At 47.4% G+C, this 14,189-nt stretch overlaps 1 protein-coding gene across 1 annotated transcript in view; it reads right to left on the minus strand.

Moving 5' to 3' along the window:
- The window catches only part of LOC146631318 (glycine receptor subunit alpha-3-like), a 48,955-nt gene extending 34,993 nt beyond the window's left edge, over positions 1–13,962 (minus strand). The window contains exon 1 of the mRNA XM_085355307.1: positions 13,901–13,962. Within this exon, the coding sequence (XP_085211433.1) occupies positions 13,901–13,962 (62 nt within the window). The remainder of the gene's footprint in view (positions 1–13,900) is intronic.
- Positions 13,963–14,189: the final 227 nt, after the last annotated feature.

Consider the following 14,189-nt stretch of genomic DNA (forward strand, 5'->3'; position numbering starts at 1 on the left):
CCCAAAACTGTGCACGTGCCCACAGGCGCTACAGAGTCATCGTGTGACCCGGCGTCTTTCTTTAGACCGTACCGCTAACAGTGACACGCTCAGCTGTCGGCTTGCAGCATCTTCAATCAGACGTTAAGCTGCTTAGGTTGCTGTAGCGATACCTCTCCCAATCTTTGGTTCTGCTCGCCTCGCCTCTCTTCACAACTCTCACCATCTCTCCTCCTCCTCCTCCTCTGGCTTTCTGCTGCTTTGAAACACAACAGGACAGTAACAAGTGATGGAGACGGCACAGCATAAGAGCTGATCCTTATCAATAATGGATGAGCCTTTAATCTGGAAGTACCATCGCGCATGCAAAAGGAACCTCCAGGGAGCAGCTGAATATGTTTACTGTAATTCAGACGGCATTCATTTAAAGTGAGCTGCTCAATAACTGGCACGCACGCACACATGCACGCACACACGCACACACTCTATTTGACTCTGAAGCTCGTCTCTGATCGACGCGTCCTGCAGCTGGCAGTCTCACCCAGAACTCGGTGAGACTGCCAGCTGGTGGAGATTCAGCCAATCAGAAACACTCCCTGCTGATTATACTGACCTGTTACTCATGCATCATGACACGGGTTGCACATTTAACCGCAACCCGAAAAAGTTGGCAGAATGTGTGAAAAGCATAAATATAGGATGTAATGATTTGAACATTCCATCAGTGGGAATTAAAGAAGCAACAAAAGTAAGAGTTACTAAAAACAAAACAGCTGGAGGAACATTTTATCATTTTGGCCGTAATCATAAACAGTTATCAGGTATAAAAAGAGGCGGAGCTTCTCAGGAGTTCAGAAAGCCTGACACTCGTGTCTCAGAGACACGAGTGGCTGCAGCCACATGGCAACAGCCTCCATGTACCACAAAATCCAAAGTTTTACACGCAGGGAGCTGAGGGAAGAAGAAATCCCGCATACATGGCGTAAACCTTCCTCACAGAGGCACTGAGCTCATATTGATCCCGCCCTACTAATCAGCTGACGGATTATGGTCAGCTGCTGGAGATATCCTTCTGTACCTGGCAGCGTTGGAGCAGAGTGTGCACGGCATGTCTGTATTTCTGCCCAGTAAACAGCCATACGGTGAAATGCTGCAGATGTTTCTTATGGAGGCAGCAGCTCCCACAAACCCCACAGGATTCAACATCTGCACTCATCTGGACATCCTAACGACGTGTCACCCGCTCTCACCCACCACGGTGCTAAAAAGCGTCCTGGTGAGGATCGGTTCGAAGCGCTGACAGAATTATTTACAACTAGCTCTCTGATTATGCAACAACACGGCTCCGTGAAGCCGACACGAAGAGACAGAGAGAAGAGGCCTTTCGCATCTGGCCGCACCGAGCGGCTGGGAGACCTCGACTTATCCCTCTCATTACGTAACGCCCGTCTCCGTCAGCACGGCAGGAGAGACACTCGCAGCAAAACGAGAAAATAACGTTGATGACAAACTGTCGGTAATCCGTCATCCCGGTGTGTGGGCTGTGAAAAACAACGAGGACTTCAAAATCATCAGCTGACTCGTGATTTTAAAAGTTGGCAGCAAAAAGTAATTATATTTACCTACAAACGCTGCGGGACACGAGAATAAGGCAGCAACAATTCAAGACAGGAGGAACAATTATACTGTAAGTCGTTTTAAATAACGATGGGCCAATTCTGTTTGCTTTGATTCAATTCAGTTTTATTTACACAGCATCAAATCACAACAACAGTCGCCTCAAGGAGCTTTATACTGTAAGGTCGACCCTACAATAACACATACAGAGAAAAACCCAACAATCATATGACCCCCTATGAACAAACACTTTGGCGACAGTGGGAAGGAAAAACTCCCTTTTAACAGGAAGAAACCTCCAGCAGAACCAGGCTCAGGGAGGGGCGGGGCCACGCTACTTAAAACTACTCAGAGTAGAATTATTTCTTTATCACTTCCTGTCCTGTAAATGTTGGATCGTTATCTCACTATATTAGTGAACCTACAGGTAAGGGTTTGTAGGTAAATTTAATTACATCATAATGTCAGCTAAAACCCAGTGACACCACTATGCTTTAAGAACTTTTCATAAAGCATATTTAAAATGTGCCCAACACAGTGAACCTGACAACAATCTGCTGCGAGCGCCTTAAATCTAGCTGAGCATGAGTGTGACACAGTCATTGATGTTTTAGTCAAATAAAAAAAATCATGTTTTGATAAAGTCTGCAGTTCCTCTGGTGTCCACATGAGGCGCCCGTCAATCCCACATTTACAGCCTTTCTTTTCTGTGATCACTTCATCCCACCGGTATTACTGTCGGGTCTCCACGTTACCATATAAAGCGCCCTGAGGCCGCTGCTGAATAAAGTTCATTTTTTAACAGCACTCCACGTTATATTTGCTCCCTTCGCTGCCTCTTCAGGTGGTCTCACACCCAGAGGGTTGCATAAAAACAGGAAGTAAAAACGGGTGTCAGAGAAACACAGCGACGCTGAGCATGGCGAACAAAACCGACTCATCCAACAAAGACGACAGGAACCATCAGAGAGGAAGAGAAAGGACGAGCGTGTCCAGAACAGTGATTTCCAACATAAAGACGAGCAGAGGGAGCGGAAGAAATGAAGGCAGAGTGCTTTGGTTTGAAAAAGAAGGACAAAGAGTGCAGGGACTGCGGCATTCACAGAGACGCCACTCAGATCGACCCTTTAAACTCACCGCGTCTCTGACCTGAGCCAACCCGAGCTCGAAGCTCGTCAGACTCTTTGTTATCATGTTGCTGAAACCAGTCGAGGGTTTAGAAATGATTTAGTGCCGTGTAGCTGCTGCTGATGTCAGGCAGGTCCCACAAACACCAGAACTCACTCCTGTGGGCGTCTCCTGCACTTCAGCAGAGACGCAGCCGACGCCCGAGCAGAACAACGCCCATCCTGCACGCACGACTTCCTTCATGCTGAGGAACAAACAAACTGGGCCCGATGTTCAGCCTGAAACATCGGGCAGGTCTGTCTTCTGCTTCACCTGCACGTGACATAATTATGGCGTCTGCCGGTGGCCTGTCCTTTTAGCACTTCTGCGTACAGCTGGTTCTTCAGTTCTGCCAGCACTGCTCTTCAGATTCTGAGTATCTGATCGCCCTGTCATTCACCACAGCTGCAGGCTATTTCTGACCCGCCCACTGCAGCGCGAACAGCTGGATCGGCTCCTCTGGAGGGCTGGCCTCTGAACACTGACGTTGATAAGCACCACTACAGTATTCATGCAAAATTAGAGCTCATCCTCCAATAATCACGAACCTGCCGGTGCTCGAGGGGTGTGTTTGTGTGTTACAGCCGCCATCGTACACCTTCCTCAAACTTGCCAGCCACGCTGCCTCTTTCTAGTAGCAATACCAGCAAAGCCACAACTGGTTGGTTAATATTTTAAACCGTGTGGCGTTCCACTCCAGAGGTGCATTACTAAGCATCCTGATAACCGCCGAGCGTGATGTAAACCCTCTGAGCTCTACGTTATCTGGCTGAGGCAGTTCAAAAAAGCGCCCCTCGACAGCCAAACCCATCTGTTCTCTGATTGGATTGTTACATTTGTGATTGACATGACATTGGCCAATCAGATGAAGGGAAGAAAAATAGGGTCAAAATCCGTACTTGTAACTTGCAGGGGTTTTTCTAAGTCCACACACAAATCTTTTTTACAAGTCCAAAATATTTATGACCACATTTTGAGCCCATACTTCTCGTAACTCGGGCCTCGCAGCCACAGAGCCGGTCTGATGTGATTGTGAACCGAGGCGTCTGCAGACACTTGACCCCGCTGTGAGGTGAAAACGGTTCCCGCCTACGCTCCTCTCTTCGTGTCTCTCGTGTTAATTTGAAGCCTCTCTGGTCCGTTTGCCGCTGTAGAACTTGTTCATACTAATTAGCTGCTAGATGAACACGTATGTTCTGCAGCTCCCCCTGGGGTCTTTTCTGGCATTACAGCCGAGGACAGCCCGGTGCCATGACAGGGACGGGGTCGACTGCTGCCCTCGGCCAAATGTTCACTTAGCGTAGAGACCGCCCCCTCCCGCCGCCCACCCCCACGTACACACAACCAGCCGCAGCACCACTTAACTGCGACATGCTTCCTTCAGCAGTAACAAGTGTTGTTTCACTCGTATTTGTCATGCAGGCCACGGACACACACACTTATCGCTGTTATACCCCACACTCGGGGTTGTGACTCCGGTTATTCCCCCAGTTTCACTCACTCGTAGCTGGGTCATGACCCACGGGTCAGCGGTTCAATCCCCGGTTCCTCTAGTCCACGCAGCATCTTCGGAGAACCCATAATTTCACCCAATGCATCATGAGCGTGGGGGTGGGCTAGGTCAAAGGTCACTGAAACTGTTTGATATTGATTCTCTGACATTGCCAATAATCCCGTGTGCACTGAGCAGTCTTCTGCGATGAGGCGAGAGCTGAGCTCGTCCACAGACTGTGGGTAACAGCAAGGCAGGGCACAGGAAACGAGCTTCTCTGCACAAAGCCGAACAATCCCTCCTGCACACGCTCAGCTGCCACTGCAACTTTTGGAGCCATCCTAAAACTTCAAGGAGCTTTTGCATCATCTCTAAGGTGCCTGTGCCTCTTTCTGACATGCAAATGTGTGCTTCACGTCTGAATGTGCATTAATATTTACTGCGTTTGCATTGAGCATAAAATGGGATGGAAATGATGGTTTTTAGCCACAGCCACAAAATAAGTGTTCAAATGGTTTACTCACCATCAGTGAGCGTTAACCGGCACAAAGCTACGCTGACACAATGGACCAACATCGACCGCTGGCATCTGGAAATGTCACATTGTTTAGCAACAGGCTGTGATTGGTCACCAAGGACGACATGTGACGTGGGCACGTTTGAGGAAACTCGGTGGAAAGGAGGAAGCCATTAGGTCTTTGTGTAGATAGACTGGGGGCGTGTGCAGGGCACCGGCCTCGGCAGAGGATGTGCTCCTTCGTGTTTTTCATTAATGTAATCATGACAGCTGCTCTCTGATTAACAGGAAACACACATTAAAAGCTGGGAGCAGCGTTTTCTTTAGCACGTCTGCAGGTGAAATATGTTTCATCGTGTTTGGTGCCATCTGCACTCAGATGATCTCATTCTGCATCTGTGTATATTTGCATCTTTGTAGCTGGACTGTTGAATTATGAACTCCCAGGAGCTGCGAAATGGGAGATAAACACCGACTTCATGAAGTAGCTCTGCAGCAATTCCCTCGTGCTAATGCAAGAGATAACCCGACGTGGAGCCTCAGGAACGGTTTCTGGAGTGTCGACTATTTTCCTGTGACATCCTCCTTGGGCTGACATAAACCATCATGACATGTTTCTGTATGTACACTTAGAGCAGCCTTTGAAGCAAGTATAAAGTACATATTAAGAAGCATGTTTAAGGGAGAAAAGCATGAAGTCAGAACAAACGTAAATAAACTTGACATTTCCACGGGGTATGATGATGGACGAAATCTGAAGCAGGAACTTGGGAATCATTCAGGACATTCATCGTGTCCTGTAGCTCAGCTAATGAAAACATGAAATTCGGCCAAGCTCCCCTTTAAGGTCTTCTCCTCGTGCAGCTTTGCACCAATTCTGCATTTCAGAAGCTGCCTGAAGAGTCGATCACACGTTAGCGATGTCCTATCTGAACCCTGAGGCCGTTTTCTTAAACTGGACGGAGAAGCTCACGGAGAAGCTCACGGAGAAGCGCTGCGATGCATTACAGTAGTAAATATTCTGCTTCATCGGCTTGTTGACTTCAGTGGGACCAAAATGAACTTTGTATCCATTAAAACGTCAGACTAGTTACCGTCACCACAAACTCAGCAGAGAGCGCACACGGACGAACTCACTCGTCACCCGTGTTTGAACGTCAGCGCTGAACTGTATCACCATCATCATCACCGTCATCATCATCATCATTTAGATTAGTTTAGCATCTTTCAAGAGGGCCAACTACGATTTATGAACAACAAGGTCCGAAGGTTTTGTGGAAGAGGTGAGTTTTGAGTCCAGCGATGAGGCGTTGTGGAGTTCCAGTGGGTGGGGGCCGTCCCACCGAAGGCTCTGTGGATGGGACAGGAAGCAGACCCATGGCAGAGGACTGTGTGTACAGGTGCAGCAGGTCAGACAGGTGCTGAGGGCCGGGTCGCTGACAGATTTACAAGCAGAGGGGTCGTATATGTGATGTGGTGACTTGACCACAAGTCAGTGGAGATCTGTGAGGGTGGGGGTGACGTGACCCCAGGGCGGAGTGCATGTTGTTGAGTTCTGGAGCCTCTCTGGTGCAAAACCCAAACAGGACAGTGGGCGGTGAGCAAGTTGAAGGACGTTGTGAGGAACGTGTCAAAGGCTGAAGGACGAGGATGTGGCCAGAGTGAGCAGTGATGAGAAGATCATTGGATGGGTGGACACGGCTCTTTCCTGAGGGGAGGGGGGTTGGAGACCGGCCGGCTTCTTGAGGACGGAGTCACTGAGCCGGTTTGAAGCTGGGGGGTACCTGGTGTATCCACTCACCTGACAGTTTCTGGGGTTTTTGGTGACACCAACACGATCTTCACTCACTATCAAACCCACTCCTTCCTGCAGAGTTTATCCTGTCACTCCAAATGACACTGAAGCTGAGCTGAAGCAACAAACTGGAAGAAGTTCAGAGGAGTCGGGGAAGGTTTAAAAACACGCCTCATGACACTAAAAATATAATGCACCTAAAATGTTCCAGAACATAATTTCTTCACATCAGTGTTTTTACAGTTCAGTTAATAATGTGAGCGGCGCCCTGCCGTGGACGCCCTGCCGTGGACGCCCTGCCGTGGACGCTCTGCTGTGTTCTGGGCGTCAGGGAGGCGGCTGCAGTTTGTTAGCTAACTCGGTGGGTTTTTACAAGCTCGACTTCCCCGGTGCGAGATGACACGGCCCATTTCCATCATATTTGGGCCTCGCTAATGTAAAGCAGCGACGCGTCATCCGTGTTTATATACGGGCTGTGAGTCAGAGGAACAGCGACACACTGTCACTGTCACAATAACACAGAACAGCTGTTTTAATGTCATTCCTCCCGACAGCTGGACTGAAATTACATGATGGCTTCCTGTGTTCGTATTAGCGTTCAGGCCATCGTGACCTCCGTCCTTTTCATCCACCCATGCAAAGTTATCAGATCTCTGTGCGTCCCGGGGAAAAGATGGACCTTTCTTTTCCAGTATCTGCATGAAACACTCGGAGTGCAGAAAAAGTCATCGTGACAAAGCACGGAGGCTTGTAACGAGCACGGAGACAGCAGCAAGTACTGAAACATTAAAGAGTCTGCAGGAGTCTACATGTTTACTGCATTATGCAGGGAAATTATGGAAATTAAGGAAAAAGCTACTCAATTCCCTGAAACAGCTTTTATAGTAATGGACATGTCAGCATAAAGTGCTCCCCTTGGTTGCCCACAGAGATGGTGAAGCTCTAATATTTAAGCCTCTGCGATATCAGGCGGGGAGGGAAAAAGACAAAGCAGACCTTTGGGTATTAAGCAGGAGCGACGGCCCATCCAGCGCTGTTGAGAGACGGACCGTAAGCCTGTTAAACTTTGTCTCTGAATCCATCCGTGACCCTGTAAGAAGATTTACCGCAGCTTTGATCTCCTGTGTTCAGCCTTTTGTTCAGCTCGCTCAAACTTTTGGGAAACCGCCATTGTTTTCATTCCAGAGCTGATAATAAAAAATGCAGAGAAGAGTATCTCCATCTAAAAGTTGGCTCATTAATAAAGGATGTGAGGCTGCGGGAGGAGGAAGAGTCGACGCGACAGAACAGGAAATCGCTTTAGTATCAGTCGGCCTCAGCCTGACTTCACAGGAACTATTTGTGGTTTCAAAGACAAAATCTCACGAGCCTCAAGTTTCACATCGCGGAAGGCAGATCCACTGTAAATCCACAGGATCCACCAGAACCAGGAGCTACAGTTACACCAATATCAGTCATGTGATATCCATTATCCAGTCACGTGTTCACACCACGCTGCAATCGTGCCAGAGAGCTCCAGGCCTCCGTTAGCACGCTAAAGGTTAAAGTTAAAGCTGGTTTGGAAGGGCTGCAGGAGAAAGCCTCTCCTCTCTGGGAAGAACACGGCAGCACGGCTGACGTTTGCAGATGTTCGTCCTGGACCGCCGAGCTGCTGCGACGGTCCGGTCCAGACCTCAGTGTGTGACCCTCAGACAGCCGTGCATCAACCTCAGTGAACTGAAGCAACGCTGTGAAGACGCGTGCGTGAAAATCTGTGTCCACGTGAGAAACGGAGGATGAAACCGTTACTTTAGGTTATTGCTGCTACAGGAGCAACGAGCTGCTGAACGAGCGGAGAGCGTCGAAGCGTCAGCCACAGCTGAGTCGTGGCTCATTCCCAAAGCTGTGTGAGCTCAGGCCCAGTTTGCACACATTAGTCCAGTACAGGCTAACCGACCCCATGATTCAATCTTAGACTGAAGATTAAAGCTTCGACATCCTCCTCTTCCTCTTTCTGTAACCACTGCCCCGCTCAGCAGCCCGGGTATTCTGATATTTCTTCAAGTTAAAACTGCTTTGAGTTTTTGACACGTCTCTTTAAATGTTTCACAATAAAAGCCTTATTAAGAAAAATATGTGAAACACAGAGAAGCTTTTAATGTGAAACAACCACAGGAAACACTGAGTTTGTATAAACAGGGTAATTTAAATAACACGACCAAAGGAAAAGAGGCTGAAAGGAGGCACCGTGCCAGCTTTTACGCACTTTTAAGGTGGAATGGTTTTTACATGTTGGTGCGACTCTTGACACCTTAAATGTGGCTCTAACCTTCAGTTTGCATTTACTCGATTGCACGCAGAACAAACTGAATGTGAATATTTTATTTCCTGTCTGAGGGTTTTTCCGGTCTGCACCGAGATCATGTGACACTTCAGAAACTGATCCCAGTTTTCCAGACTCGTCGATCTTCAGGCTCAGCAGGTTTGAACAAAAGCGTGACTCCTTACATCGAGAGAGACGGAGGATTAATGCTGTAAACTTACAAGAAATCAATAAAAATGAAGAATCGCCATTGAAGACTCACAGTCTTAAATATGTGAGGGTTACGTGCCGGCCTACAGCAAGCTTGGACATGATCCAGGATCAGTACTTCGCTCTTTAAATAAGTGAAAGGCAAATAAACTGTGAGCTCCTCGTGTGCAGCCACACTGCTGTCACTGCTGAAAGCTGAACGTGAGCTCGTTCCCTGAGCTCAATCATCGAGGCTGCTGGCGGTCAGCAAGCCATCAGAGCACTGACGGCTCAAGCTTCTCAAACCTCCTCTGACTTTGTTTCCTCGGACAGACCTCGCTGTCTGTGTGAGCGACGTTTCATTCAGCAGCGCTTCCTGCAGAGCGAGGATGGCCTGCGAGCGCGTGCTGTCAGCGGATTGGCTGGAAACTAACTGGGACTGAATGATGAGAGAGTTTAATGAGTCACGCCGGAGCTGAAGGACTGACCCAGTTGGTGAGACTCTGAGGGGCAGCCTCAGAGTTATGCCAGGTCACGATCCGTCACATTACTGTTTGGTGATATTGATCACTGTGCCTAATTATCCAAACAGGAAGTGAACAAGCTGTAAAGCAGACTCAAACCGCGTCCTATAAAAGGAGTCAGTTGTCCCACGGCTGTCCCTCGAGTGCACGCTCTGATCCCTGCATGTGTGACTCAGAGATGTGGTCACATGATCGTGGACTCAGCCAGCGATGAGCACGTTTACACATGTTCACACCACAGGACGGTAAAGAGGCCATCGTACCGACCGTACAGATACAGACACGCAGATACGAAGTCCACGGCAGCCTTGAGCAGCCTGCCATCGCTCCCTTGCAGATTAAAACAGCTGTGAGATTTTCTGGACAGAATTTTAGGCGCAGTGAAGGGGCGGAGCGAGTCAGTTGTTGGCGTGATCACAGTTTGCAGCTCTGCGTGTGAAGCAGCTGCGATGAGGATCAGCACCACCCAGTCTGAGGACTTCAAGTGTTTGGGGTTCACCATCTGGGGCGATCGTGGCTCAAGAGTTGGGCGTTCGCCTTGTAATCGGAAGGTTGCCGGTTCGAGCCTTGGGAAAGACACTTCACCCGTTGCCTACTGGTGGTGGTCAGAGGGCCCGGTGGCGCCAGTGTCCGGCAGCCTCGCCTCTGTCAGTGCGCCCCAGGGTGGCTGTGGCTACAATGTAGCTGCCATCACCAGTGTGTGGATGTGTGTGTGAATGGGTGGATGACTGGGTGTGTAAAGCGCTATATAAATACAGGCCATTTACCATCTCTGCTGACTGACCACATCAATGAAATCTGATACAAGCGACATGTTTTCACTCTCGGAGCGTCGTCAGGGCTCAGAGAGGAGCTGAGGCGTCCTGGTGCCTCCACAGCAGACCCACAACAGGATCGGGTTACTACTAATTAGGGATGGGTATCGTTTATCCGATACCGGTGCCAAATCGGTACTTTTGAAACGGTGCCGGTGCTCAAACGGTGCTCAAACGGTGCTCAAACCGGTGCTTAAAGAATGGCGAACACAAAATTGGTCCAAAAACCTCTCATATTCAGCTGTTTTTTGTAAAAATATAACAATGTGTGCCTTTTCTGCAGCTATGGGGCATATATGGTATCACTCTTGGCTGGAAGCAGTGCTTAAACAATGGAAAAAACACAAACTTTGTCCTAAACCTCTCATGTTTAACTGTTTTCCACTTTTTCTTTGGTCATTTTAGCCTTTTTGGCCAGGGTGAAGGGAGTATCTGCCATCAAACAAGAAGACAGCAGCATGTAGCTATGATGATGTTTGCTAGTTCACCTTACATGCATTAATGTAATAACGTGGTTAGCCTACTCACGCAGAGAAGAACGGCTGCTGCTGCCATCATCATCATTTCTGCTACACTGGCAGGGCTAGGGGCCAGGACTCTCCTCTTCTTGTTTTTGGGGGATGTTGCACAGGGGCGGAGCGTGGGGGTGGCTTACGGGGCTTAAGCCCGGGTTGTTTTGTCAGAAGCCCGGGGTATTTTGGAGTGTAATTTTTTCATAGTTAGATGTCTGGCTGACAACTGTATAAAACAAAAAGTACACACAATATTCGAAGCACATAGTGCACACTGTGGGAATTTACGACTGTGCGTGAATCCCCCCCTGATATTGGTATGATCCGAGCTCAGGCACTAAGCGACTGAGCGAGGGGGCGGGGCAGCTGCTGCCCGTGAGTGCGCTGTTGGAGAGACGGAGCCAGCCATACTAAGGAGAGCTTAAGTTTGACCAGGTACCAAAGCAAATCATTCGTACCGTACAAATAATGTAAATATGACGGTGCATCACGAAAGATTGATATCAAACTGATCACTTGACCAATATTACGTTACTCGCTCTTCAAGTGAATCAACAAATGGCGAAATGAAAAGCCGAACAAATGCTATTGTTTTTAGAGTCTTAGCTTACTGTGTTTATTTCATATTTTCAGTTCTTACCCTCCCCGACTAAATCGGTTTCAGTTATGTACTGAAACATAAGAATGGACATTCGAGGGTTCTTTCAAAGAAAAAACTCAGGTAAATGTTATTTTATATATTATGCTTTGTATGTTGTTCAGTATATTTCTATGCAAAACAAGAGGGATTTCAGTACACAGCAGGATATTCACATTTGTAACCAGATATTTACATACACTTTAGGGAGAAAACATAAAACATTTTTACTGTACAACATCAATTTAGAGTAAACTTTTGTTTTAGATAAATATTGAAATATCTTTTGAATTAGTTAAATGTCAGAATAAAGAGAGACAGAGCTGTCTATTTTTTATCACTTTGATCAAATTTAGGAGTACATGTACACTAAATTTATTGTTAATTAATAAGAAACTGCAGACGATTCCATCCTCAGCTGAAGAAGCTTCTGATAGGTTAGTAGAGTCCATGTGAGTAAACTGGTGGCACAGCTGTGGATGCATATAAGGCAAAACACAGAGCCTGTTTCTTTGACATGGGAAAATCAAGAGATGTCAACCAAAACACCAGGAAAAGAACTGTGGAGCTCCATAAATGTGGCTCAAGTTTGAATACAATTTGGTGCCATTTACAATTAAGAAATACAGATAGTTTCTCTCTTTACTCTTAAAGTTAACAAATATGTTTTTATATTTATCAATCTAAAAAAATAAACATTTAGTCTGATTTGATCTTACAATTAAAAAAGTGTTTTTATCTGAAGAGTAAATATCTGGTTTCAACTGTATATTTGATGATTGTCAGCACAGAGAGGGAGAGAGAGGAACAGAGAGGGAGAGAGAGCAGAATGAGGACAGAACAGATGAACAGGAGCAGGTGAGACACACATGTTAGTCAAATGGTTGTTTACCAAAAGTATCACCGTATCATAGGTCCTCATGTATCTCGTACCTAGTGTTTCTTTTTAGGTTTGTTATTTTTCAAATTCTATATTTATTAAGTTTTGCAGCTTGTTTGCACAACAAGGCCAAAATAATTATATAAACTTTTCTCAATCTAAATATTGTACTTTGGTATTATTAAAAAACAAGTGTAGTGCAGGTCTATGATGATTTTTAGTGCTACTATCATCTAGTTCTGATTCTGGTTATGTCTTGGTTAAGTCCTCAGTAGTCCTGATTTTGAACTGTTGTAGTCCTGTTTTAATTCTGGATCAGTTCTGGGTCTGGTTGAATTGGGGTTTAGTCCTCATGTCTTGATACAGCCCTGACTTTGTTCTGCTTTGCTGCTTAATCAAAAAACTAGTTTAAGGTGTCCTGCACATGTGATATATATTTTTCCCTATATGAAGTCATTCTTTTTTGAACAGAGCCTATTAATCTTTCAGTCATTTCTAACCCACCCCCCCCAAAAAAAGAAATCCCACATGCATACTACCCTTTGGGCTAAGCCCCAGGTGTTTCAAATGTCTGGCTCCGCCTCTGATGTTGCATAACAGGCAACCCACCCGCAGTAGATGTGCTCGGTGTGAGGTCTCGCAGCAAGCTATCAAATACGGCGCATTTCTGGGCTTTTAAAAAAAAACGCTATGTGTCGCCAGGTGTTTCATCGGATTTGAGGTGTTACCTCCTTTGACAGTATCACAGTATCAGCTTAAAGCACTTGTTGCTGCTGAGTTTACATATTTTGCTATGAAGTACAGCCAGACTTTTAACCGCTTCGCCTTGGGCATTTTTAATCTGTAGCTCTGCTTTAACAGAACGTACGTACCTGGCCCCGCCTACTATCCTCGGAAACGTAAAATGATTGGCTAGAATCTAAAGTGTATCACAGCTCAGGAAAAAAAAGCACCGAAATAAAGCACCGAAATGTGCGCTGCTTTTCGGTCTGGTTACTACCGTTTATGTCAGAACCGGTGCCATCATGGCACCGGACACCGGTACCCATCCCTACTACTAATAATTAACGACTTTACCTGCACAGGTAAACTACTGGACTAACAGCTGCTTCAGGACAAGCATCATCACGTGCACGTGCTCAGCCACTCCAGGCTCCTCAATCAGTCAGCTGTCACGTGACACATGGGCGCGAGCGGAGGCCAGGGTCATTCTGCCCACGCAGTCACTGATAACCCTGATCCCAGCAAATTATACCGAGGAGACTTCACACAGAAAACATCAGCGATAAAAATAAAACTAAATAAATATGAAATGAAATAAAAACATTAAAATAAATGCATCAGCAGCCACGTTTCTCTCACATGAACATTTCAAACACAGTTTGAAGTTCAGCTCCATCCTGAAGCACCTGTGACTCCAACAGGAAGTCCTCAGCGTGCCTCACACAGGTAAGGGGGGGTTGGGGGGTCGTACCTGAGCAGCAGCACTACCCGCCACGCGAGCAGGCAGCCCGCCGCGGACAGCGTCCTCCTCATGCCGGTCAGAGCCTCGCGCTGCTGTCCTCGCGCCTCTGGATGCTTTCAGCACCGCGAACAGCGCTCGCGCTCCAACTGTGCTCACACGGCACGCGGGGGGAAGCTCACGCACATGCCGGAGAAACGGAGCGCGCTCCGCTGGGTCCCATCACCGCGGAAAGCGCGCGCAGCTGTGCAGACCCGAACTGGGCTCGTTCTGTGCCCTCGCGAGGCACGGGGCACCAAGC

The sequence above is a fragment of the Diplotaxodon limnothrissa genome, linkage group LG6 (genome assembly GCF_057381915.1).
Source record: "Diplotaxodon limnothrissa isolate DT_005_m linkage group LG6, D_limnothrissa_male_GT1.1, whole genome shotgun sequence".
Classification (NCBI taxonomy): Eukaryota; Metazoa; Chordata; class Actinopteri; order Cichliformes; family Cichlidae; genus Diplotaxodon; species Diplotaxodon limnothrissa.